The following is a 24047-nucleotide window of genomic DNA, read 5'->3' on the forward strand; positions in this document are numbered from 1 at the left end:
CCACATGAGCTAGAAATAAAAATGCATTTTGTTCAGTGTTTAATTCGAGAGAGAAGAACACCCCGCTCCCTACTGAGTATCCCTTCCTATCTATTTCTCCGCGCTGTGTGTGTGCCAGTCAGTCAGTCACGGTGTGTGTGTGCATGTGTGTGTGTCAGTGTGTGTGTGTGTGTGTGTGTATGTGTTTCAGTGTTTGTGTGTGTGTGTGTGTGTGTGTGTGAATGAGTGGGTGAGTGTGTGTGGTCCCCCCTTCACATTTAGTCCCCCACTCATTCTTCTGTCCCATTCGTGTGTGCGTGTGCACGTGTGCGTGTTTATAGAAACATGTGCGCGCGTGGCACAGTGTGTGTACGTACGTGTATTCGCACGTGTGAATGTGTGTGTGTGTGTGCGCACGCGTGCGCGTGTGTGTGTGTGTGTATGTGTGTGTGTGTGTCAGCCCGGTGTATGTGTACGTGTGTTTGTGTGTGTGTGCCCGTGTGTGTGTGTATATGTATGTGCGTGTGTATGTTTGTGTGTCAGCCCGGTGTGTGTGTGTGTGTGTGTGTGTGTGTCAGTGAGTGTGTATGTGTGTGTCATCCCGGTGTGTGTGTGTGTACTGTGTGTGTGACGGTGTGTGTGTGACGTGTGTGTGTCAGTCCGGTGTGTGCGTGAGTGTGTGTTTGTGTGACGGTGTGCGCCCGTGTGTGTGTCAGCCCGGTCAGTGTGTGTATGCGTGTGTGTCAGTGTTGGCCCGGTGTGTGTGTATGTGTGTGTGTGTGTGTGTATGTGTGTGTGTGTCAGCCCGGTGTCTATGTGTGTGTGTGTGTCAGCCCGGTGTGTGTGTGTGTGTGTGTCACTGAGTGAGTGTGTATGTGTGTGTGTCATCCCGGTGTGTGTGTGTGTATGTGTGTGTGACGGTGTGTGTGTCACGTGTGTGTGTCAGTCCGGTGTGTGCGTGTGTGTGTGTTTGTGTGACGGTGTGCGCCCGTGTGTGTGTCAGCCCGGTCAGTGTGTGTATGCGTGTGTGTGTTGGTCCGGTGTGTGTGTGTATGTGTGTGTGTGTGTGTGTGTGTGTGTGTATGTGTGTGTGTGTCAGCCCGGTGTGTGTGTCCGGCAGTCTCTGCCAGTGTCAGCGAGTCACGTCACAGTGTATGCATCCGCTGGATTGAGGAGTTCCTCTCAAGGAGGACCCAGCAAGTTGTCGTCGAGGGACAGACCTCCACAGTTGGCCAAGTGACCTCAGGTGTTCCCCAGGGTTCTGTCCTTGGACCAACTCTGTTCCTCGTATACATCTACGACATCAGCAACAACATCAAGTCTACAGTCTGCCTCTTTGCCGACGATATACCATACTATATCGGCGCATTTCATCACAGGCGGATTCCCACGTTCTCCAAGAAGATCTGGACAAACTAGAACTGTGGGAGAAGAGGTGGCAGATGTCTTTCAACGCCTCCAAGTGCCACGTACTATCGGTCACCCGCAAGAGAAAACCGCTCTGCACCAACGGTACACCCTTCATGGGGAAACACTGCAGAAGGTGGACAAGGCCAAGTACCTTGGCGTGGAGCTCACAAAAGATATGCACTGGGGAGCGCATATTCAGGCCACCACAGCAAAGGCAAACAAGATCAGTGCCTTTGTTTACCGAAACATCAGGGGCTGCCCCATCTTGTTCAGACCACCTGCTACAAGAGACTGGTGAGACCGCAGGACTCTGAGACGTTCGCAAGAACCCAGTCCTCTACGGAAGAAGAAGAAGAAGAAGAAGAAGAAGAAGAAGAAGACCGGTCTTGGAGTATGCTTCCCCAGTCTGGGACCCACGTCAGAAAAGCCTGTCCGACAGCCTCCGCAAGGAGGATCCTGCGCGACTTCAAAACCACCAGTAGCGCAACGGAACTCGTGTCCAGGCTCAAGCTGGACCCCCTCATACAACGGCGCACCGCGACCAAGGCCACCATGATGTACCAAATCATGAGTGGACTGGTCGAGGTAGCCCTAAGGGAAGGCGCACTGACACCGGTCCCAAGATCAACCAGGGGGCACACCACCAGACTACAGGTCCCCCAGTTCCGCACTGACTACCACAGCGATCCGCCTCTGGAATACCATCCCCCCAGAGGCTGTGAGCGCAGACTCCCCCCAGGCCTCCAGGACCTTCGTTGGGGCCTGGCTCCGAGGCGCGAGCCCATAAGCACCCCCTGTCAGAATCCACTCCCTCCCCTCCACATTAGACCCCGCCCCCCTCCCTTGCATTAGATTCCCTTCCCCTCCCTCACTGATTAGACCCATCCCCCCTCTCCATCCCTAGCGACCCATAAGTAATTAGTAGTGATATAGGTAGAATCTATCACTCTTGCTCCATATTGTTTGTCCTGTTTGTATTGTCGTCGGGGCCCAGTTGCTGCGCTAGGTAGCGCTGGGTGGTAGGCTAGCCCCCTCAGTCAGGGCCTGAAATCGGGCGCCACGGCAAATTGCGCAAAGCAATAGCTTGCCTACCAACCAGGCTACCACTGTTTTGGTTTTCGTTGGTACACTATCCACTTTATCTTTCACACTATAGCCTAGCGACCATTTAGAAAATCTTCGTACGTCTAGCGGTGTCACGCGGTGCGCTGAAACAGAGAGTCTGCTAACTCTTCCTCCCTCTCCCAACCCAGCGGGCGGGGACGTAGCTCAGTTGGTAGCGCGCTGGCTTAGTCAGTGTAGCCAGTTGGTCGCTATCAGCGTGGGTTCGATCCCCACGTTCGGCGAGAGATTTATTTCTCGGAGTTAACTTTGTGCAGACTCTCCGTCGGTGTCCGAACACCCCCGTGTGCACACATGCGCACGAAAAAGATCCCATGTTCACAGCGAAAGTCTCAGGGCTTGGAAAACACGAAGACACGCATGCATCATCTCTCGTCTCTGATTATCATGATCGTATTTCGATACTTTGACGAGACAAACCCAATGCTGGTGTGTCGAAGGGAAATTAGGCGCACCAACCAAAATGAGGATCGTTGCCCTGTAAAGGGATTTCCTCATAAACGCCGCGAAGAAGAAGATTTGTGTCTTGGCCACGGTTTACGGTTTTCGACTTAATTAGCCAGGTCTTAGTAGTCTTTGGAATTAGGACTGATTCCAGGCTTTTAGTGTCGATCTCCTAGTTTCTGGCCGACAGGTTCAGTAAATGTTTTGATATCGCCTTACGCCACTGTGTCGGTTCGAATCAGCGCCGCGCGCACTTTTGCATTTACCCAAAATTTCAATAATTATATGTATTTACAATGAAGATATAGAATATGCTGTTTGTAACAGACAATAGTGTTACATAACTAGACTTAAATTAGTCATTACTAATTCATCTCTCCTCTGTATAAGCTGTATCTGACTATTTACTTCAAATGTTTTGAGAGGCTATATATGCAAATTGCCTGGCAACTACGCCATTGTTGATTAATGGCGGCTCCCTTGACGCTGTACTAGAAGTAATCGGAGAGAATACGAGGAGGCCTTACTTCCTTATATACAGTTGGGTTTGGGAGCAGAAGAAACCACAATCATGACGGTCAGCTTGGAGGAATACTTTCGCACCACTTTCGAGGATAAGCTTCTCGTGTAAGTCTCGGTTCTTGTTGCACTTTCGGGGGCTTTTTCTGCCTTGATCATTTTAAATCTCTCTCTCTCTCTCTCTCTCTCTCTCTCTCTCTCTCTCTCTCTCTCTCTCTCTCTCTCTCAATTACTCTGGATGGTGGAAGGGGAAGCGTAGATAAAGCTCAAAAGACATATTTATCTCTTCTAGATGATTTGTTTATTTGTTTCTTTACTCATGTATTTTTTTGGGAGGAGAGAGAGGAGCAAAATGCACTCCAACACATGTACACACCTACTTCAGAACACTAAAGCATCTCCTCGAAAAGCACAGACACAATTACACCACATACATGTCACACACACACACACACACACACACACACACACACACACACACACACACACACACACACCGACACACATGTGCACTCACACACACACACACACACACACACACACACACTGACACACACACACACTGACACACACACACGTGCACTTTGCAAAATGGTCAAAACTCTGACTGGTAATGGTTTGTTCAGAGGAATAAGGTTGGGGTAAAAGGCTTCTTTTATTGGAACTTTCTTTGTGCAGGGCTGTCATGTATTTTTGGAACAAAATCTGACACAAGATTCTATGCATGCAGAAACAAATTTCACGAAGATTTGGTTCACATTGCGGTCGATGTTTATGTGTTTTCTGAGGGAGGGTATTCTGTTTATGTCGTTTAAACATATGCAGAAGGGAGAGAACGTGTGAATGCTCTGAGCAGACCATTAATTTGAATAGTATTTTCCTGAGTCAACTGTGAAGAAATGACAGCATTTTTTTAGGGTAGGCTGATAACAAGCATGTAGCATAAACAAGGCTTTGCACAGGATTAAAAGAATGACACATCCAGGTACCAATTGCCATCGTAGGCCATTTCAGTAGGTCAAGGCATTAATCAAAAGAGCTATATCGCCTTATCGGATAAAGCAAACTCTTGCATAAAGAAGAATGTAATGGTGACTGAAGAATCAATGTGGAAAAATAAGAAAAGAAGTCAGTGATGAGTTGATTCTTTACTGAAAACAAAAAACAAACAAAAAACGAAACGTCATGTTTGTTTTTTGTTTTCAGTAAAGAATCAACTCATCACCGACTTCTTTTCTTATTATTCTTGCATAAAGGTTATTCTCCAAAGCTGGGTATCATTTTGTGACCCATATTCTCAGTACTTTAAATGATTATTATGTATATTAAATGGCAAGTAGACTGTATTCTTTACTTTTGTCATTAATGCTCCAGTTAGATAATGATGCAGACATTAAACAAAAACATAGTACACATTTTTGTATTATTTTTTAAATGTAAGTATTTAAATCCATGTCACATCCTCTGGTTTCCATAGTACACGAGTGATGTAATTTGAAATGTTTGTCATGTACTGATGAACGTAGACAATCAAGATGTTTTAAGTTTTTCTGATTTTGTCTCTGCAGGCCAAGGATATAATTATTTTGAAACAGTATTTATTAATGAAATCAATTTGTATGATTAAAATGTTTCAGTTATATAAAGTAATATAACTCGCAAAACATGGTTTCCACTGGTAACCAGCTCTGGAGTATAAGCCATAATCTGTTACCTGTGGTCCATCACAGAAAGATGCCAGAGCGGGAGGATGACCACCTCACCCCAGCCACACGCCTGCTGGAAAAACGACGAGAAATGGCGGAAGTTGAGCAGGCTCTTGCTGCCCAGAAAGAGGTTATTTTTTTTAGTTTTCACTTCAACGACAAGCCAAACAGCAATCATACTGAGTGATTTAGAGTCTCAATCGTTTGTAGTTCAGGGTGGACATCGGACAGTGATATATATATATTTATTCTACATACGTGAGAGAGACACTCGTGAGATAATAATCGTTCAAATCACACGTGTGTATATCATGTAAATGAGGTCATGTCAAGCAAGTCTGGCAGGGACCTGTTTTTCCACAAACGTCATTATAGAGAAGAAAAAAATTGCGCCCGCTAATTACCCTCGATGAATTTTTAGAACTAACACGTCACGCCAAACTTTCAGAGTGACCTTTTTTTTGCTTTGACGTAATAGATTGCACAAGGCTTTAGACAAGATCAAGGTTCCAAAACAAGCGTCTTCAATTTAGCTGCCTCGACTGCAGGACATTTTCAGTAAAATACACGTAAGTTCAGTATGTAGGATAAACAGAATACTACATGGTTTGCTGTATCGTACCAGATTTACACTCGTTGCTTTTTCAAATAGTAAACAGCTCGCTTTCGCTCGCAGTTCAATATTTTAAAAAACAACTCGTGTAAATCTGGTACGACACAGCAAGCCATGTAGTATTATGCAAAATGTCCCTTGCATGTCAGCAGTGTTAGCTAAATAGATATGAGCAGTTTGTAGGCTTCAAAGTATATAAAACGTGCTTTTACAAAAACACAACTACTTGTAACACTTTGGTCACTTTCTAGTTGTCGCAGTGCACAGGTACATCCTATGTTCGTTATAATCGTTACAGGCAGGCAGGGTGTGCTGAAGAAAATTTTCCATTTTTATGTAAAATTTTAATAGACAATAAAGTGTTGTTATTGTTATTATTGTTATTGTTATTAATATCCCCTGAAGATGGAGTACAGCTGCCTATGTGATGGGTGATTTAAAATTGTGTACACATAATCTTTTGATTTGGATGACAGGGCCACATTCTCTGTAGCAAGTGGGCCTGCATTTGATAAGCGTGTTTACTCTCAACAAAAACGACAAGAACCCCATTGATCAGCACCATTTCAGCTGTTGATACCCACAAATCAAACACTTTTTTCTTGCCTGAACAGGAGTTCCAGATGAAAATGGAGAGCCTTCAACAGAGGAGGGAAGAACTGGAAAGGAAAGAATATCAGCTCAAAGAATCACTTCTAAAGTTTGACAAATTTCTGAAGGTAAGGCAGCCTCCTTTCACAGAGGGTTATACAAACAAAACACACTCATTCCTTGTACTGTACATTTAAAATAGTATTCACATTTAGTGTATGTGTGTGTGTGTGTGTCTGTCTGTACGTGTGTGTGTGTGTGTGTGTGTGTGTGTGTGTGTGTGTGTGTGTGTGTGTGTGTGAACTTTTTCCATGACCAGACACTAATTGTCCAGGTAACAGACAAAGAAGGGAAGTTTTAATCTTTAGTTTGGTCTTACGAAATCAATTTAAAATTGTACCCAAACGACCCTGACTTTTATTAACATAATCAATTCCTTTATTATTATTATGTCTGTCAATTGCCATTCTTTTTAAGTTCATGTAAAACATCAATGTGTAGAATAATCTAGACAACATAACATACATAACTTTGATTTCAGGAAAATGATTCTAAGCGAGCAAGAGCAGTCAAAAAGGCCAACGATGAGAGAGATCTGAAAAAACAAAAAGACAAGGAAATTGAAAGGTGGGTTTATTTTTGTTTTTATGATTTATTGCAAATAAGTATACATTCATTTAATTCAAAGTATGAACACTTTCTTTTCCAATGTACCAGTGCACTAGATAAATAAACAAAGAGCCTACTATAATAGCCAACTTGCAGAATAACCCGCTTGGATAGCTCTCCGGTGCGAAAGATAAGGAAGGTTCACTTCCCTGCGGGCACATTATTTGCTCTCAAGAGTTATCGTTCCTTATTCCCCCCTCTGCTTCTTTACCTCTGTAAACTTGTAGAGCTAGTTATTTTTCGATAATGACCCAGCAACCAAACAAATAACGAGCCAGCAACAGCCTGAATCCTCGATAGTGCAATGGGTTGAGAAGCTGTTCTGTTTTGGTACTACTTTTGCGACTGAAAAGTTCCGAACGCTCTATACGTACGAAATATACATCTCTGGAGCAAACAATACAAACATACCGCATTTAAATTAACAACTACAGGCCTGAACACATGAATCTCCATATAAAATCCATGAGTTAGGTTGTTTTCTGAATCTAGATCTGCCGTGCACAAACCGTTCATCACAAGCAAATTCCCAAGGCAAGTAACTCATACTCTAGCCGACAAGAGTAGTTCCCCTTCTTTTAACGCAGTTTCTTCGACAACACTGACTGCAATCCGACGGTCAGTTTTCAACAATATTTCATTTTATAAACAGATCACACGCAACCAAATGCACACATCTCATCAATTTAAACAACATAAAGCGGTTTCATACACTATTTCCCCCAGAAAACTGAACTTCATACAGTAATTAACGTTGGAACACGGGTGCAAAAGTTCGTCTGCTAGTCCCATTTGACGAAAGAACATTATCCTATGCGATACTAAAACATAAACAGAACACACAATATCTTCCTTTACCGCCACAGCAGAATAACAGCATATCTGTGTACTTGATTTTAGTCTAAAACAGGGAAAGTGACAAGAAGTGTTAACAGAATGGAATGATTTGCACGGAACTATACAACCGCGCATTAATCGATCGCCTGCGCAGGTTGACTGGTTGAGTGATTCGGATTCGATCAAACTTTCGCACAAAAACTCCTGTTTTCTTTGAATAACTGAAGAAAGGAGGAATAAAGAGGTTACACACCTCGTCTCAGTGATTATTAAAAATAATGGTCTCAGTTCGCGGTCATGAAAAAGCTCGCTGAAGCTCGCATTTTTCATGATCCGCCAACTTCGACCATTATTTTTAATAATCACTGAGACTCGGCATGTAACCTCTACTTCCATACACTACAATCACTGATCTAAACAATGGCTACCGAACAGCAGTATTTTTTATGCGATTGCAAGTACCAAAGTTGCAAAAATACCTCAAAGAAAGAAAAATACAATATTCAGGATACAAGAAACCGAAGCTGATAAAGTTATTGAACAGAAAACGGAGTACCGGGATGGCACGTCATTTTGACGTCGAAGAGAATTCAGCCATCGCTTCACAAGCGCTGGTGTTCTCTGGCTTGTGTTGAAAAAAAACTCGATCGCCTTTCCTTTGTGTACGGGCCATGCTTGGGTACTTTGAACGAACTTTATGATTATTCTTGCGGCTAACATTGCTGCAGCCCACTGCTACACAGTGCAAATTCACCATTTTCAAGGCGAAGTGTCTGCACTGAAACGCAACCTCTCACAGAGCTATCAAAACATGCCCGCAGTTTGAGGCAGATCTTGCAAGACCATGCAAGGTATTGCAGATTTATCGCACAACTTCGCGGCGCTGGCCGATAGGGCAAGTCGCCTATTAATTTTCAGCAGAGAAACAATTAAGTTCTATGCATAATATTCTCATTTGGATGACAGAGTCGTGGCCCTGCAAGTGTTAAGTGCGGGTACGCTCAACAAACAACAACAACCTCCAAACAGACGAGAGTGGTCCTGCTGCTGTTTAATTCTGGGTGCACCGGGAAAAAAATTCCAACAACATAACAAAAAATGCACAGACATTACTTATAAGATGGCACGTAACTATCCATGTGGCAGGAGTAAAAAATGACCATGCAAGCATTGATGTCAAAAAAGCAAAAGCAAAATAAGGAGCATTGAGCTTTGATTCAATGGCTTAATAATTCCCCCAGGCTAGCAGAGGAGAACCAGTCGTTTGTTGAACAGAAGGACAAGCTGCAGAGGAAGTGTGAGAAGTACACCGTGTTTCATCGCTACATGGAGAAGGTGCTGGAGGCTGGCGAGGAGTTTCATGAACTGCGTGACATCATTGCTCGCTGGGACACTCTAACTGCTACACACCAGGTAGGCCTGCAGCAACACACAACACAAGAAAGGTAGAGAGACTCAGTTCTCTGTTAAATATTGCTTTGCAAACAAGTGAGAGAAACCGTATGTCAGATGTGCATTCTGTATGATATTAACAAATGATAGGTTACGTTCATATTGTGGATGGTACCACCAATGCTGCAGTGACGTACATTAGCTTCTTGAACTGCAAAAAAAATGACTAAGTGGCCTAGGGACAGACCACTAGCTCTAAGCTATCAGCCTGTTCGACAGGGGGGCCCGTTAGCTCAGTTGGTAGAGCACTGGACTTGTGATCCTAGGGTCGCAGGTTCGAATCCGGGCCGGGACGGACATGGGTCAACTTTATGTGCAAACTCAGAGACGGTATCCATGTTCCACCCCCGTGTCACAACTGTGGCACGTAAAAGACCTCGGTCATTCTGCCATAAGTGCAGGTGGCTCATTACACCTAAACACGCACACACCTGGGTAGTGGGACTCTGTTGCTGCTAGCTTTCCACTGGGAGGAAGCACACCCAAATTTCCCAGGGATGGGACAATAAAGTAATGAAAATGAAAGAACAAAAATGATATAGTCCCTGCGCACAGCAGCAAGTGTATCACAATGAAATGCAAGACAGCAGTCCTCTGTAATTGAATTGTTCTGTTTTTATTGACAGCAAAAAAGCATTAACATGCACTTGTTTTATTCAGACTGACCTCTTAGGGTATTGCTGGACGTGAAGGTCACTCAAGCAGTTGAATGTTGCGTGGTGATGTTCTCAGGATCTGCTGGAGAGGGACCAGAAGAACCAGGAGGTGATCGAGCACCAGCGGCAGGACCTGATGAAGTACATGGAGGAGAAAGACAATGAGATCCTCGGCTACAACAACAAACTCTCAGGTCTGCAGACACGCCTGGACGATGCTCAGAGTGAAGCCGTTCACTGGGAATCCATCTGGAACCACATCAAGAACACAGCTGCCAAGAAAACTTTGCTGCTTGGGCGCATTAAGATGTAAGTTTTGTCAGTGATATCGGTGTATACAATTACTGAAATTTGATGGGAGTACACACGTTAGCAGGGCCGGACTAGGCTAAGAGGGGGGGGGGGGGGGGGGGTTGCCAGTGGTGGTCCAGGGGGGCCCCTGAAGCTGATGGGTAGGTAATATTCTGAGATAGGAAAATGGTCGCTCCTTGCATGAAACGGCATAAAATAAACAATAATAAAAAATGTTTTAACCACTTGCCTGCCTTAGGACGGGTATACCCGTCCTGCGCTTGTGCAGCCGCAGCGCCTTAGGACGGGTTTACCCGTCTTGACGGTTCCGGGATTTTCCAGAAGTGCGATGTCACTGCTGACACAAAAATAGCAGCCAATGGCTTGTTAGGATACCTCATTCTCATGAATAAACATAAATGGTGACGCGGTTTTGCGTCTGAAGGCTATTTTTGGCCTTGGCGACAGGATAGGGGAGAGAAATCTCGACTCGTCAAAATGGCAAACAGTGGAAGTCGACCGGGCCATGGTAGGGAAAAACAAAGTCGGACTGACGCTACAGGGGGTGCAAATGACTATGGATACTGACAGGGGAAGGGGGAGATCTTCTTTCGGACGATTCGTTGCAAACAGGTAGATGATAGTGATTATAATCCTTTCTTGGAGCGAGCAAAACAGCCACCTGTGTTTGATCCCCAGGCACCGGAAGATGCGCCGGACTGATTTTTCAAAAGTTCATATTTAAACATCATTATAAGCCAAACTAATTATTATTTCCATGATTAGACACTAAAAACAGATTCTTGGTTCAATTTCCCTTAAAAATAACATAGGTTTTACTTACCTACCTACTGCCAGTTTGGAACTAGAATTTTTTGTGAATTATTACACCCCGAACTCCAATATTCCCTGGCAGTCAGGAATGCACATACGCAAGTTTTGATTGGCAGCGTAAGGGTTAAATAAGTGAGGTACGTGTTTAGGCTGGGGGGGGGGGGGGGGTTGCGCAACCCCCATAACCCCCCCGGTAGTCCGGCCCTGGTTAGCCATATTATTTGATATCCTCATAATTATAGAAAGTGTGGAAACATTGTGTTTGAAGCCTTCACAGAGTTTGGGGTATTCTCAGTGAACACAATCTTTCTGTGACTCCTTGGGCAGAAAATAGACTTATGTTCATGTGTTGAAATTCATAACATAAACCCCTCTTTTCTTAGATAAAAAAAAAAGAGGTTAAGAACTGCCATTTCGGAACTACCAGAAATTTGTCTTGTTTTGTGTCGGGTGCAATGGCCTAGTGGATAAGACGCCGGCCTCCCAAGCGGAAGGTCGTGGATTCGAATCCTGGCAGCGCCTGGTGGGTTAAGGGTGTGGATTTGTTTGATCTCCCAGGTCAACTTATGTGCAGACTCGCTAGTGCCTTATCCCCCTTCATGTGTACACTCAAGCACAAGACCAAGTGTGGACGGAACAGATCCTGTAATCCATGTCAGAGTTCGGTGGGTTATAGAAATATGAAAATACCAAGCATGGCTGCCTAAACGGCGGGGTACATGTAAAAACCATGAGAGTTTCAGCCCATGAACAAAGAAGAAGAAGTCTTTTTTTTAACTTTTTTTTTTATCAATATTGGTATCCACCTTTTATTTTAAACCGCAACACGGTGGCCAGTGAGCGGAAGGTCGTGGGTTCGAACCCCGGCCGGGTCATACCTAAGATTTTAAAATTGGCAATCTAGTGGCTGCTCCGCCTGGCGTCTGGCATTATGGGGTTAGTGCTAGGACTGGTTGGTCCGGTGTCAGAATAATGTGACTGGGTGAGACATGAAGCCTGTGCTGCGACTTCTGTCTTGTGTGTGCATGGCGCACGTTAAATGTCAAAGCAGCACCGCCCTGATATCACCCTTCGTGGTGGACTGGGCGTTAAGCAAACAAACAAACAAACAAATCCACCTTTTATGCCTCAAGGGGAATAACCAGTAGAAAGGATATAAATGGATTTCGTTTCTGCAGCATATTGTCATGAGAATACAAGTATTAGATAATTGCTAAGTTATGTGTACTCATACCCTTAATTCTGCCATTTTGACCCTGTGGGTGACTATTACACTGGAACATGCACTGTTACAGGGCAACTCACAATCTTTACCAGTTAGTGAAGAAACATCAGAAACAGGTTGGATCATCAGAAGACACTACAGAGCAACTGTCACAGGTAATCTCTTTTTCTGTAACATTTATTGCTGTACTTATCATAGTATAAATATTGTTTGTGATGACTGGCTGGTGAGGGAGACTAGTATCCTGTCTATTTTGCCGTATATAAATTGTAGGCTTTAGTATTTGCATTTGAATCTTTTATCCAAATAGTCCTTTATTGCATGAAAAAGGATAGTTATTGCGTAGCAGCTAGAATTTTTTTGATAGCAAAAGTCTGCATTTCCTTGACTATATATATTCTTGACCTGAAGTTGTAGTTTCATGTGACCTAGTGCATGTCTGAATCTTTAAATTTTTGGGGGAGTATATATATATATATACACATATACAAGATGGCTGGTTTTTCAAAGTAAGTAATGAACGTTTTGCAAGAACATTACAAAAATGCATACACTATTATGAAGTAGCTGAAGGTTACATCACATGTGAAAAAGAACTGGAACAGTTTGTGAAAAAGAACTGGAACAGTTTCCAGTTGTGGCAATTTTGTCTGATGTACCGACTGATGGTGTATTGTGTACACAGGTTTAAAAGTAACAATGGTTGAGAGAACCCATTACTGGATGTCAAATCAACCATTATGTGTCTGAAGGTATATATTTACTTGCAGGTGTTAATAGTAAATCTGGTTGAGAGAACTAATTTGCTAGATTACAGAATTCAACCATTATGTTTCTCACGTCTGATGAACTAACTAACAGTATACAGTGCAACTTCCCTTGTAAGACCACCCAATTTAAGACCTCCCCCTTGTAAGACCACCCAATTTAAGACCTCCCCCTTGTAAAACCACCCAATTTAAGACCTCCCCCTTGTAAGACCACCTAATGTAAGACCTCCCCCTTGTAAGACCACCCAATTTAAGACCTCCCCCTTGTAAGACCACCCAATTTAAGACCTCCCCCTTGTAAGACCACCCAATTTAAGACCTCCCCCTTGTAAGACCACCCAATGTAAGACCTCCCCCTTGTAAGACCACCCAATTTAAGACCTCCCCCTTGTAAGACCACCCAATTTAAGACCTCCCCCTTTTAAGACCACCCAATTTAAGACCTCCCCCTTGTAAGACCACCCAATTTAAGACCTCCCCCTTGTAAGACCACCTAATGTAAGACCTCCCCCTTGTAAGACCACCCAATTTAAGACCTCCCCTTGTAAGACCACCCAATTTAAGACCTCCCCCTTGTAAGACCACCCAATTTAAGACCTCCCCTTGTAAGACCACCCAATTTAAGACCCCCTTGTAAGACCACCCAATTTAAGACCTCCCCCTTGTAAGACCACCCAATTTAAGACCTCCCCCTTTTAAGACCACCCAATTTAAGACCTCCCCTTTTAAGACCACCCAATTTAAGACCTCCCCCTTTTAAGACCACCCAATTTAAGACCTCCCCCTTTTAAGACCACCCAATTTAAGACCTCCCCCTTTTAAGACCACCCAATTTAAGACCTCCCCTTTTAAGACCACCCAATTTAAGACCTCCCCCCTTTTAAGACCTTGCTTTTCCAGACTTTCTGTTCATAACCTCTGTAAATTGACCTCTATTTTATAAGACTCCCACCTTTTTAAGACCTCATTTTCTCAGATTGTTTGAGGTCTTAAAAGCCGTGTTCCACTGTATTTACAAGTAGGAGTAAACAGTAATTCTGGGTGAGAAAAGTGACTGGCTGGATTTCAGATCAACCGTTATGTGTCAGAAGGCTGCAGTCTGCAGTGATGTACTGACTGAATGTAATATTTACCAGCAGGGGTTAACAGTAACTGGTTGAGAAGAGTGACTGGCTGGCTTTCAGATCAACCGTTATGTGGTGGACATGCAGTCAGTTATGGTGGAGTTGTTACGAACTGACACCACGTCTGTTCACGGCACTGCCTCCACTCAGCATGATGCTGAATAGCGCTCAGCATGCTCGCTGCACAGCCGCAGTCCCGTCTATATAGTATATATCCATGGTTTTCTTCACTCTCTGGTCCTTTCCCCATCCCTTTCTTTCCTTAGAAGTGCATTTTTTAGCCGTTACAGAAATTAAGTTGGTTTTCATGAATTTTAAAAAGCTTTTTTATGCTATTCCACCCTTTTCTTTATTGTTGTGTGCCCATCTGTGATTTCTCTTTACTTCTTTGATCTTCTTTTTCTCTGATTATGCTTGACTTTATTTTTGTCTTCTTCTTTATTTATTTTTAATGTTGTGCATTTTTCCTCGCATTCTTTTGATTGTGTCCGTTTTTATTCTCCATAATTTGTATGTTGTCGATGTCTTTATTCTCTAAATTCTACCCAAGCTCTTCCCTTGCTCATCCAATTTCCTTACTCTGATTGTGTAGAATAGAGTGTTGCTGCCCACCTGCTGACATTAGATCTGCATTAATGTAGCCTGCAATATACCGTGCTTGCTGTTAAAAGTTAACAAGAAAGCTCAGAATGAAATCTTGTTACCTCTTTTTTCAGTCATAATGAGATGTTGGTGCATCTTTTAATTTTGTTATGTATGTGTGTGTGTGTGCGTATGCGCGCATGCCTTTGTGTGTGTGTGTGTGTGTGTGTGTGTGTGTGGGTATACAGTATGTGTGGGTGTGTGTGTGTGAGTGTGTGTTTTACGTCCATAATTGACCATGTTTTTGTTTGCATTTTATTCTTGATGACCCCCATAGCTCTTTTCTTTCTGACCTGATTATGAGGGTGTGTGTAAGGTGTGTGTGTATGTATGTGTGTGTGTGTTTCTATGTGTGTGTTGGTGTGTGTGTGCGTGTATGTGTGTGTGTGTGTGTGTGTGTGTGTGTGTTTGTAGGTGCATACATGCATGCATGCACGTATGCTTGTGTGCATATGTGCATGCCGGTGTGTGTGTGTGTGTGTGTGTGTGTGTGCGTGTGATAGAGAGAGAGAGAGAATTGAGAGACAGACAGAGACAGAGACAGAGAGAGCTTTTGCTTTTTATCAATCAATGTTACCTGTGTCTTTGTCAAATATTTTAAACAGGAAATGTGTTTAGTATTTAGATATACTGTGATGACACATACAATCTAGAGTCAATGAGTGTGTATGTATGTATGTGTGTGTGTTTTGGAGTTAGTTCAGATTTTTCTTCATTATTGTTCATCATAATTTTTTTATTGTATGTAAACTTTATTACATTGTACATTCATTTCTGAACACACTTCAAGTGACATTCATTGATTGTATGCTGTACAGGAATATCAGTGAACTCATTTTGTCATTGTCTGTCTGAAGAAGACTTGTCATTCTCACAGTTTTTCCCATTTGAACAATTATTTTATTACCTGTCAGATGTGCTGAATTTTGTGTCCTGAATTGTGCATCGCTTTTAAAAGTTTGGCTAATGATTTCTCTTTGTTTTCAGATCCAGACATTTGTGCAAGACTTGACGCAGATAACCGCAGAAATCAAGAAGATGGAAATGACAGGAACATCAATTGTTGCTCCTTCTTCAAGTTAATGATTATGCTGAAGGATCGGAATCTTTGTTTTTTAACAGTAACATTTGATGAACATTTGTCCTGCAGGTCAGTCTTTACATGTGTTTTGAATGCTGCCGTGATGTTCTTCAGTTGGTATGATGTGCTGCAGCTCAGTAGTGGAGTAATGGGATGACGATGCCAGGCAGTTGCTCTCTTACCAGAATCTTGGTTCAATTATGCTCTGCCCGTTTTCACCACAGCCCTGCTTTTTTAGTCAAGAAGCAGTGCTGAGAAAAAAAATTTAAATGAAAAAAAGAACTTTTTCTATCTTGAGATCAAAAAAGCTAAGTTCATTATCTGGTCATTATCTCATTTTTATGTGTTTGTACATTCACTTCAAAGAAACCTTAAAACAAGATCTATTATTCTGTCTGTGCATTGTCACTTATTGAACCTAACTTTGTGTGTTATTGAATTTTTGTTTGCTTGTTATCTTTTTGGGTGACCTTTGCATAAAGTGTCCTTTGTTGAAAGCATGTGATCTGATGAATTTCATAGTATTTTGTTTAAGTGTTCTCTGTGTGTTTCTAAAATTCATTTTAACATCTCTTATTGTGTTTAGTAAAAATAACGTTTTGCTTGATTGTTTTTGAATTGAAGAGGTGTTTGAATATGATGATCATGCATGAATTATTTTAACTGAAAGGGCAACCCATGTATAAACTATGATATACTGTGTGTTGTTGTTTTGATGAAAAGTATAAAACCAGTGTTTATCAGTAATGAGTTTTTAAAACTGTTTTTGTGCATTTACACATGAAACCATTCAGTCATATCAAACCATAAATTAGTTGGTACATATGTGTGAAGCTCTTCAAAACCATATTGCTTATGTAACTGGAAGTAATGTTATTTTGGGAGGCTTAATTGGTTTTAATGGCTTGTGGCAGTTGACTGCAAGTGTTGATCAAATAAATGAGTTTAAAAGAAATGTATAGAGTCTTTCAGCTGTGTGCTTTTTTGTCTCTCTTTGTCCTTTCACACACAATGTGTGTGTGTGCGCGCATGTGTGTGTTCACCCAAAAACGTTGCCATCATTATGGCAGTGCTACCAAATCTTTTAACAGTGGGTGGAAGGTGACACCAAGGATTGTCTTGAACTTCTAAAAATTGCACAGACAGAGACAGTGGAGAGCACAATAGTGAGCCTGACCCCCCCCCCCCCCCCCCACCTCCTCCGCCAACCCCCCCCCCCCCCAAATGTAAACAAAACAATCATAAAACACAAATTGTATAAAAAGCAAGACACTTCAATCTCCACGAAATCAGAACAGTAATCAAAACAAGACAAAACAAGAACACACCTTGTAACACATCTTTGTCTGGAAGGCAAATCCTATGTAAACACTCCTTTTACAAACTGTTCAGCCTGGAAAGTAGGACTGTATGTCCTGGGAATCAAAATCCAGGGGCATCATGACACTCAGCTACAGATTGTTCACCCTTTCACACTGGCAACTTGCTTTAATGTTCTTTTCTTGCCCAAATTCTCAATTGAAAATACAGAAAGAAAAACAAATATACATAAAATCAAATTGAAATCTGAACACACAAAAATGTCGTCCTATTGTGTGTGTGTTCCTTTATGCCCCCACCCCACCCTTACGCTGTCGATGTGTCCTTGTGACTGGGTGACTGTGCAGGTGAGGACCAGGATTGCCGAGCTGGTGCCAGCAAACCTGAGGGACTCCACACCATACCAGGACAGCTTCACGTCCAAAGAGACATGTCGCTGACCCTGACCTAGACTTGAGGTTACCTTTGACCTTTGTTCTGCCAGAGGAGGAAGTCATGATAAAACAAAAGTGAAGTACTGAGACAGTTTACATCAGTGCCATCAGGTTTTATCATCCTTAAAAAAGAAAAAGAAAAAAAGGTCTGGCACCTGGACAGTTTGGGCCTCCCCCCAAAATACAAAACTGTTTCTTATTGCAAGGTATGCGGCCATAGCTGGACCTTGAGTTTCTTACCCCCTTACTTCAAACGCCTGGGCGATACAGGAATTACCGTTCTTTTAGTCTACTAGCCTGTAATAAAAGCTCACGTATCTTGGCTTTCGGTGTTAGCTTAATATCTTATGAAGAAACGGGGAGAGGGGGAGGAGGGGGGGGTTAGAGTCAGACAGAATCCATGGACCTTATGTACAGTGTTTGCTTCAAAGCAGAACACACACACGGACCTTCGGGGCTGCGTATCATATCCGGTCAAACAGAAGGCGGGAAACACATAACCTGCCAGGGAGTCAGTTTGCTCACACGGACTGTTGACGTTCGACGTCGTGTGAACGTTTAGAGATCACTATTTGTTCTCAGGGCTATGTGCCTGGAACTGGTAATAGCACCGATACACTAGGCTACTGCTAAGAATGACTCACGAGAAAATCTTCATATCTTAAACTCTGGACTGAGTTTCAAGTAGTTTTAGAAATATGCTTTCTTATGCAGTGAAAGTCGTGTGTTCCTTTTCATACACATCTCAAACGATACGTCGGAAACATTGAGCTTTTCTTAAGATTAAAATCGCTGTGATCATGTGAAAAAAAGCTTATTGGAAAATCTTCATCAGTCCGCTTAGAATCCGTGCCACGACGTCTTTACCGGACAGAAGTAGCTGTGTGACTTGGCTTCAAGAACGAACAATCTGCAGAACGAGTGTCAGTGTGCGCGTTGTGATGAGATATGTAAATAACGTGCCAGTTCTGCCCGAAAGAATGTTTACAGTTTTAATGTGTGCTGAAACATAGATATGACAATATTCATAACAATGCAAATCTACTTGGACATGCGTTCGTGTATGTGCTCTAGTGAAAGCGTTGTCACCTGTTGATAACTTCATCGTCTGCAGGTGCGGCCCTCTATCTCTCTCTCACTCTCTCTCTCACTCTCTCTCTGGAACACTCTTCCGACAATCCTGCGACAATCCTGCGGCAAACTACCAGCACAAACGTTTTTAAGACCTGATATACATCTTATCTCATGAAGTCAAAATTAACATCATTTGTCGCTAGAAAGGTTGTTAAAACCAACAACCGGTGCTTTTCAACAATGTATTATTTTATTATTTTTGTGTTAACTGTTTTTTGTTGTTGTAAATCAGTGTATGTCAATGGGCCTGGTGTTTACAGCTTTGATGCGTCAGTGAAATCTACTCTATAATACTTTACTCACGTCAAATAAACTCTATCTTTTTTTCATTTATGCAATGTATTGTATGTAAATCTATAATAATTATGTTCTTACTTCAGTCTATTCATAAAAATGTAGCAGTTGTTTCATTTACTTGTTTATTCTCTAGCCATTTTAGACTAGTCCCTCTTTATGGCGAGGGCCAGATGTAAAAAAAGCAGATCACTGCTTACTCTATTACCCTCGTTAAATACAGAATTGTTCTTGTTCTTCTCTCTCTCTCTCTCTCTCTCTCTCTCTCTCTCTCTCTCTCTCTCTCTCTCTCTCTCTCTCTCTCTCTCTCTCTCTCTCTCTCTCTCTCTCTCCCCCCCCCCCCCCCGAGTCTCGTAAACTTGTGCAACTGCACATCCTCTTGCCGCTAAACTGACAAATGAGCACGGTTTTTGTAATGAGGCGCGTGTGCACTTCAATCACAACAATATGTAACTTGTACATTCAAAAATGGGAATCTCTCTATCAAAACTTAAAGTCATGATGCATGTGGTTGGACCCACTGGTGCCTGAAAGATGACCACTTGCTAAGGGAGTCAGGGAGTGAGGACATGGTCTTCCCTCGGGAATCTGTCTCGACGGCTCTCTGTCTGTCGGTCACTGTCTGATGAAGATGGTAAAGTAATTAGGATCGAGGCTCCCGATACGATATTGATATCAATCCCGCCTCGTCCCTTTCTGTTCCCTAACTCTCTTGTTCCTTACCCCGTACAAACCCCCTTCCTACTCCCTCTCCCCATAACCCCCACCCCCTGAATCCCTCTCCTCCTTTCTTTCTGTCGTACCCCTCCCTGCAGCCCTATCTCTCCTCCCCTTGTCCTCCTCCCTCTCTACTCCCTCCCCTATGCCAGCCCCTCTTCCTACTCCCTCCCCTTGTCCTCCTCCCTCTCTACTCCCTCCCCTATGCCTGCCCCTCTTCCTACTCCCTCCCCTTGTACTCCTACCTCTCTACTCCCTCCCCTATGCCAGCCCCTCTTCCTACTCCCTCCCCTTGTCCTCCTCCCTCTCTACTCCCTCCCCTATGCCTGCCCCTCTTCCTACTCCCTCCCCTATGCCTGCCCTTCTTCCTACTCCCTCCCCTATGCCTGCCCTTCTTCCTACTCCCTCCCCTATGCCTGCCCTTCTTGCTATTCCCTCCCCTATGCATGCCCTTCTTCCTACTCCCTCCCCTATGCCTGCCCTTCTTCCTACTCTCTCCCCTATGTCTGCCCCTCTTCCTACTCCCCCCCCTATGCATGCCCTTCTTCCTACTCCCTCCCCTATGCCCTCTTCCTACTCCCTCCCCTATGCATGCCCTTCTTCCTACTCCCTCCCCTATGCATGCCCTTCTTCCTACTCCCTCCCCTATGCATGCCCTTCTTCCTACTCCCTCCCCTATGCCTGCCCTTCTTCCTACTCCCTCCCCTATGCCTGCCCCTCTTCCTACTCCCTCCCCTATGCCTGCCCTTCTTCCTACTCCCTCTCCATTGCCTGCCCTTCTTCCTACTCCCTCCCCTATGCCTGCCCTTCTTCCTACTCCCTCCCCTATGCCTGCCCCTCTTCCTACTCCCTCCCCTTGTCCTCCTCCCTCTCTACTCCATCCCCTATGCCTGCCCTTCTTCCTACTCCCTCCCCTATGCCTGCCCTTCTTCCTACTCCCTCCCCTTGTCCTCCTCCCTCTCTACTCCCTCCCCTATGCCTGCCCTTCTTCCTACTCCCTCCCCTAAGCCCGCCTTTCTTCCTACTCCCTCCCCTATGCCTGCCCTTCTTCCTACTCCCTCCCCTAAGCCCGCCCTTCTTCCTACTCCCTCCCCTATGCCTGCCCCTTTTTTCTACTCCCTCCCCTATGCCTGCCCTTCTTTCTACTCCCTCCCCTTGTCCTCCCCCCTCTCTACTCTCAAAGCAATCCATTCAGAAATTACACAAATACAGCGCTTTTTGTCATGGTACCCCTCAAAATGGACGCAAAAACTCTTGTTTTCTACTGCTCATGCGCTCCAAACATGCATCAGTAGAAATGACATTAGGCCTACACAAGAGATACACAAGATAGCAAAACAAATCAATCTGTTCTGGATAGATAATCACTGATTTGAATATCTCCGCGTATGTAATCGTTGCCAAGTTAAGCCTATTCTAAATTTGTGTAGATTTTTCAATTGGTACCTGACGTTTTTGTCAGGTCGATTTTGAGGGTACCCTTACTTCGGCGGCGGTCACGTGATACCTATAACAGAAATCTTTGATCTGAAAAGTGTGCCAGATAGCCAATTGAAAGGCCTTTAAAGGCATATAAAGTTTGAATGAAATGACACGGGAATTAATGTTTTAGTTGGGGTACAAAAATGGGTGCAATAATTTTTTTGCTCAGTTTAGTAAGAGACAATACGGTTAGTATATGTATGAACATAAACTCGCAAAAATCATCCTCGTTAAGCAGAATAAATGTCAATTCCACTGGCACTGCCTTTGCCACGGGCGGTGGAGTGACGATGCTACGAGTATACGGTCTTGCTGCGTTGCGTTGCGTTCAGTTTCATTCTGTGAGTTCGACAGCTACTTGACTAAATGTTGTATTTTCGCCTTACGCGACTTGTTTTTAGATATACTTGTAACGAATACACTTCTATGAATTGTGTGTATGCAATTAAAAGCTTCAAGTTTTTTATCAGGGATGTAGGGGGAAGGGCCCCTAATAGACCACTTAATTGTTTCATGCTGATAACTAGCTCGTTTCCTTGCAAAGAAGTTTAATTTTGTGCTTGGTAGTAGTTTTTTCTTTCGTTAAACGTTAGGCCTAATAAAAGCGACTTAGCTCTGATAGACAATCAACCGAAATTAAATACAAAAACATTCTCAACTGGACCATATTAGGAGCCTGGGTGCCTGATATGGACCAGTAAAGAGGCCATCAGAAATCATTGTAGATAGCCCATTATACTTCAAAATGACTTGATACAACTCAGTGTACGATTCAGACTTTAAATTCAAATATCCTTCACATTTATTTGTTTCAGTTCGGCGAGAACATTATTTGAAGGGCAACAAGAATAACAAGTCGCGTAAGGCGAAATTACTACATTTAGTCAAGCTGTGGAACTCACAGAATGAAATTGAACGTAGTCCGCCGCTAGTGCAAAAGGCAGTGAAAGTGACAGCCTGTTTGGCGCGGTAGCGGTCGCGCTGTGCTTCATAGCACGCTTTACTGTACCTCTCTTCGTTTTAACTTTCTGAGCGTGTTTTTTAATCCAAACATATCATATCTATATGTTTTTGGAATCAGGAACCAACAAGGAATAAGATGAAAGTGTTTTTAAATTGATTTCGAAAATTTAATTTTGATCATAATTTTAATTTTTTTTAATTTTCAGAGCTTGTTTTTAATCCAAATATAACATATTTATATGTTTTTTTAATCAGAAAATGATGAAGAATAAGATGAACGTAAATTTGGATCGTTTTATAAAAATATTATTTTTGTTACAATTTTCAGATTTGTAATGACCAAAGTCATTAATTAATTTTTAAGCCACCAAGCTGAAATGCAATACCGAAGTCCGGCCTTCGTCGAAGATTGCTTGGCCAAAATTTCAATCAATTTGATTGAAAAATGAGGGTGTGACAGTGCCGCCTCAACTTTTACAAAAAGCCGGATATGACGTCATCAAAGACATTTATCGAAAAAATGAAAAAAACGTCCGGGGATATCATACCCAGGAACTCTCATGTCAAATTTCATTAAGATCGGTCCAGTAGTTTACTCTGAATCGCTCTACACACACACACGCACACACACACACACACACACACACACACACACACACACACACACACACACACACAGACACCACGACCCTCGTCTCGATTCCCCCTCTATGTTAAAAAGAAGTCGCGTAAGGCGAAAATACAACATTTAGTCAAGCTGTCGAACTCACAGAATGAAACTGAACGCACTGCATTTTTCACCAAGACCTCGTAGCATCGTCAGTCCACCGCTCGTGGCAATGGCAGTGAAATTGACAAGCCAGAAAAGCGCGATAGTAGTTGCGCTGAGCAGGTTAGCACGCTTTTCTGTATCTCTATTCTTTTTAACTTTCTGAGCTTGTTTTCAATCCAAACATATCATATCTATATGTTTTTGGAATCAGGAACCGACAAGGAATAAAATGAAATTGTTTTTAAATTGATTTTGGAAATTTTCATATTTTTAATTTTCAGAGCTTGTTTTTTATTTATCCAAATATAACATATTTATATGTTTTTGAAATCAGAAAATTATGAAAAATAAGATAAAATTGTTTTTGGATCGGTTTTTAAAAAAATAATTTTAATTACAATTTTTAGATTTTTAATGACCAAATTCGTCAATCAATTTTTAAACCTCAAAGCTGAAATGCAATACCAAAGTCCGGCCTTCGTCGGAAATTGCTTGGTCAAAATTTCAATCAATTTCATTGAAAAAAAAGAGTGTGACAGTGCCGCCTCAACTTTTACAAAAAGCCGGATATTACGTCATCAAAGACATATATATATCCCAAAAAATTAAAAAAACGTCTGGGGATATAATTCCCAGGAACTCTCATGTACATTTTCATGAAGATCGGTTCAGTAGTTTACTCTGAATTGCTCTACACACACACACACACACACACAGACACCACGACCCTCGTCTCGATTCCCCCTCTATGTTAAAACATTTAGTCAAAACTTGACTAAATGTAAAAACTGATCAAAAACAAAGAGAAAATAAAATAAATTAATTAACTTTCACGTAAAGAAGACTGTTTAAAAAAAATTATTTCAAAGGTTACGGGTTAGTTATAGGTTATTTTCAGCAAGCTTCTTAATGCATGACTGAAACCAGTCTTTATTTTTTCTTCTTCTATTTCTTGAAGGTGGTCCA

The 24047-nt window shown here is 42.7% G+C and overlaps 1 protein-coding gene across 2 annotated transcripts; it reads left to right on the top strand.

The window, feature by feature from the left end:
- The first annotated feature begins 3403 nt into the window (after positions 1-3403).
- LOC138953611 (coiled-coil domain-containing protein 42 homolog) lies at positions 3404-16920 on the top strand. Of its 2 annotated transcripts, XM_070325481.1 has the most exons (9): positions 3404-3582; positions 5205-5310; positions 6408-6512; positions 6926-7011; positions 9132-9303; positions 10075-10307; positions 12419-12503; positions 14303-14449; positions 15872-16920. In XM_070325481.1, the coding sequence occupies exons 1-8, from the start codon at positions 3527-3529 to the stop codon at positions 14405-14407; spliced, it is 948 nt and encodes a 315-aa protein (XP_070181582.1). In that variant the 5' UTR covers positions 3404-3526; the 3' UTR covers positions 14408-14449; positions 15872-16920. The 2 variants fall into 2 exon arrangements, with proteins under 2 accessions (XP_070181582.1, XP_070181583.1); XM_070325482.1 differs by lacking the exon at positions 14303-14449.
- The last annotated feature ends 7127 nt before the right edge of the window (positions 16921-24047 follow it).

This window comes from Littorina saxatilis, linkage group LG17 (genome assembly GCF_037325665.1).
Source record: "Littorina saxatilis isolate snail1 linkage group LG17, US_GU_Lsax_2.0, whole genome shotgun sequence".
Lineage (NCBI taxonomy): Eukaryota > Metazoa > Mollusca > Gastropoda > Littorinimorpha > Littorinidae > Littorina > Littorina saxatilis.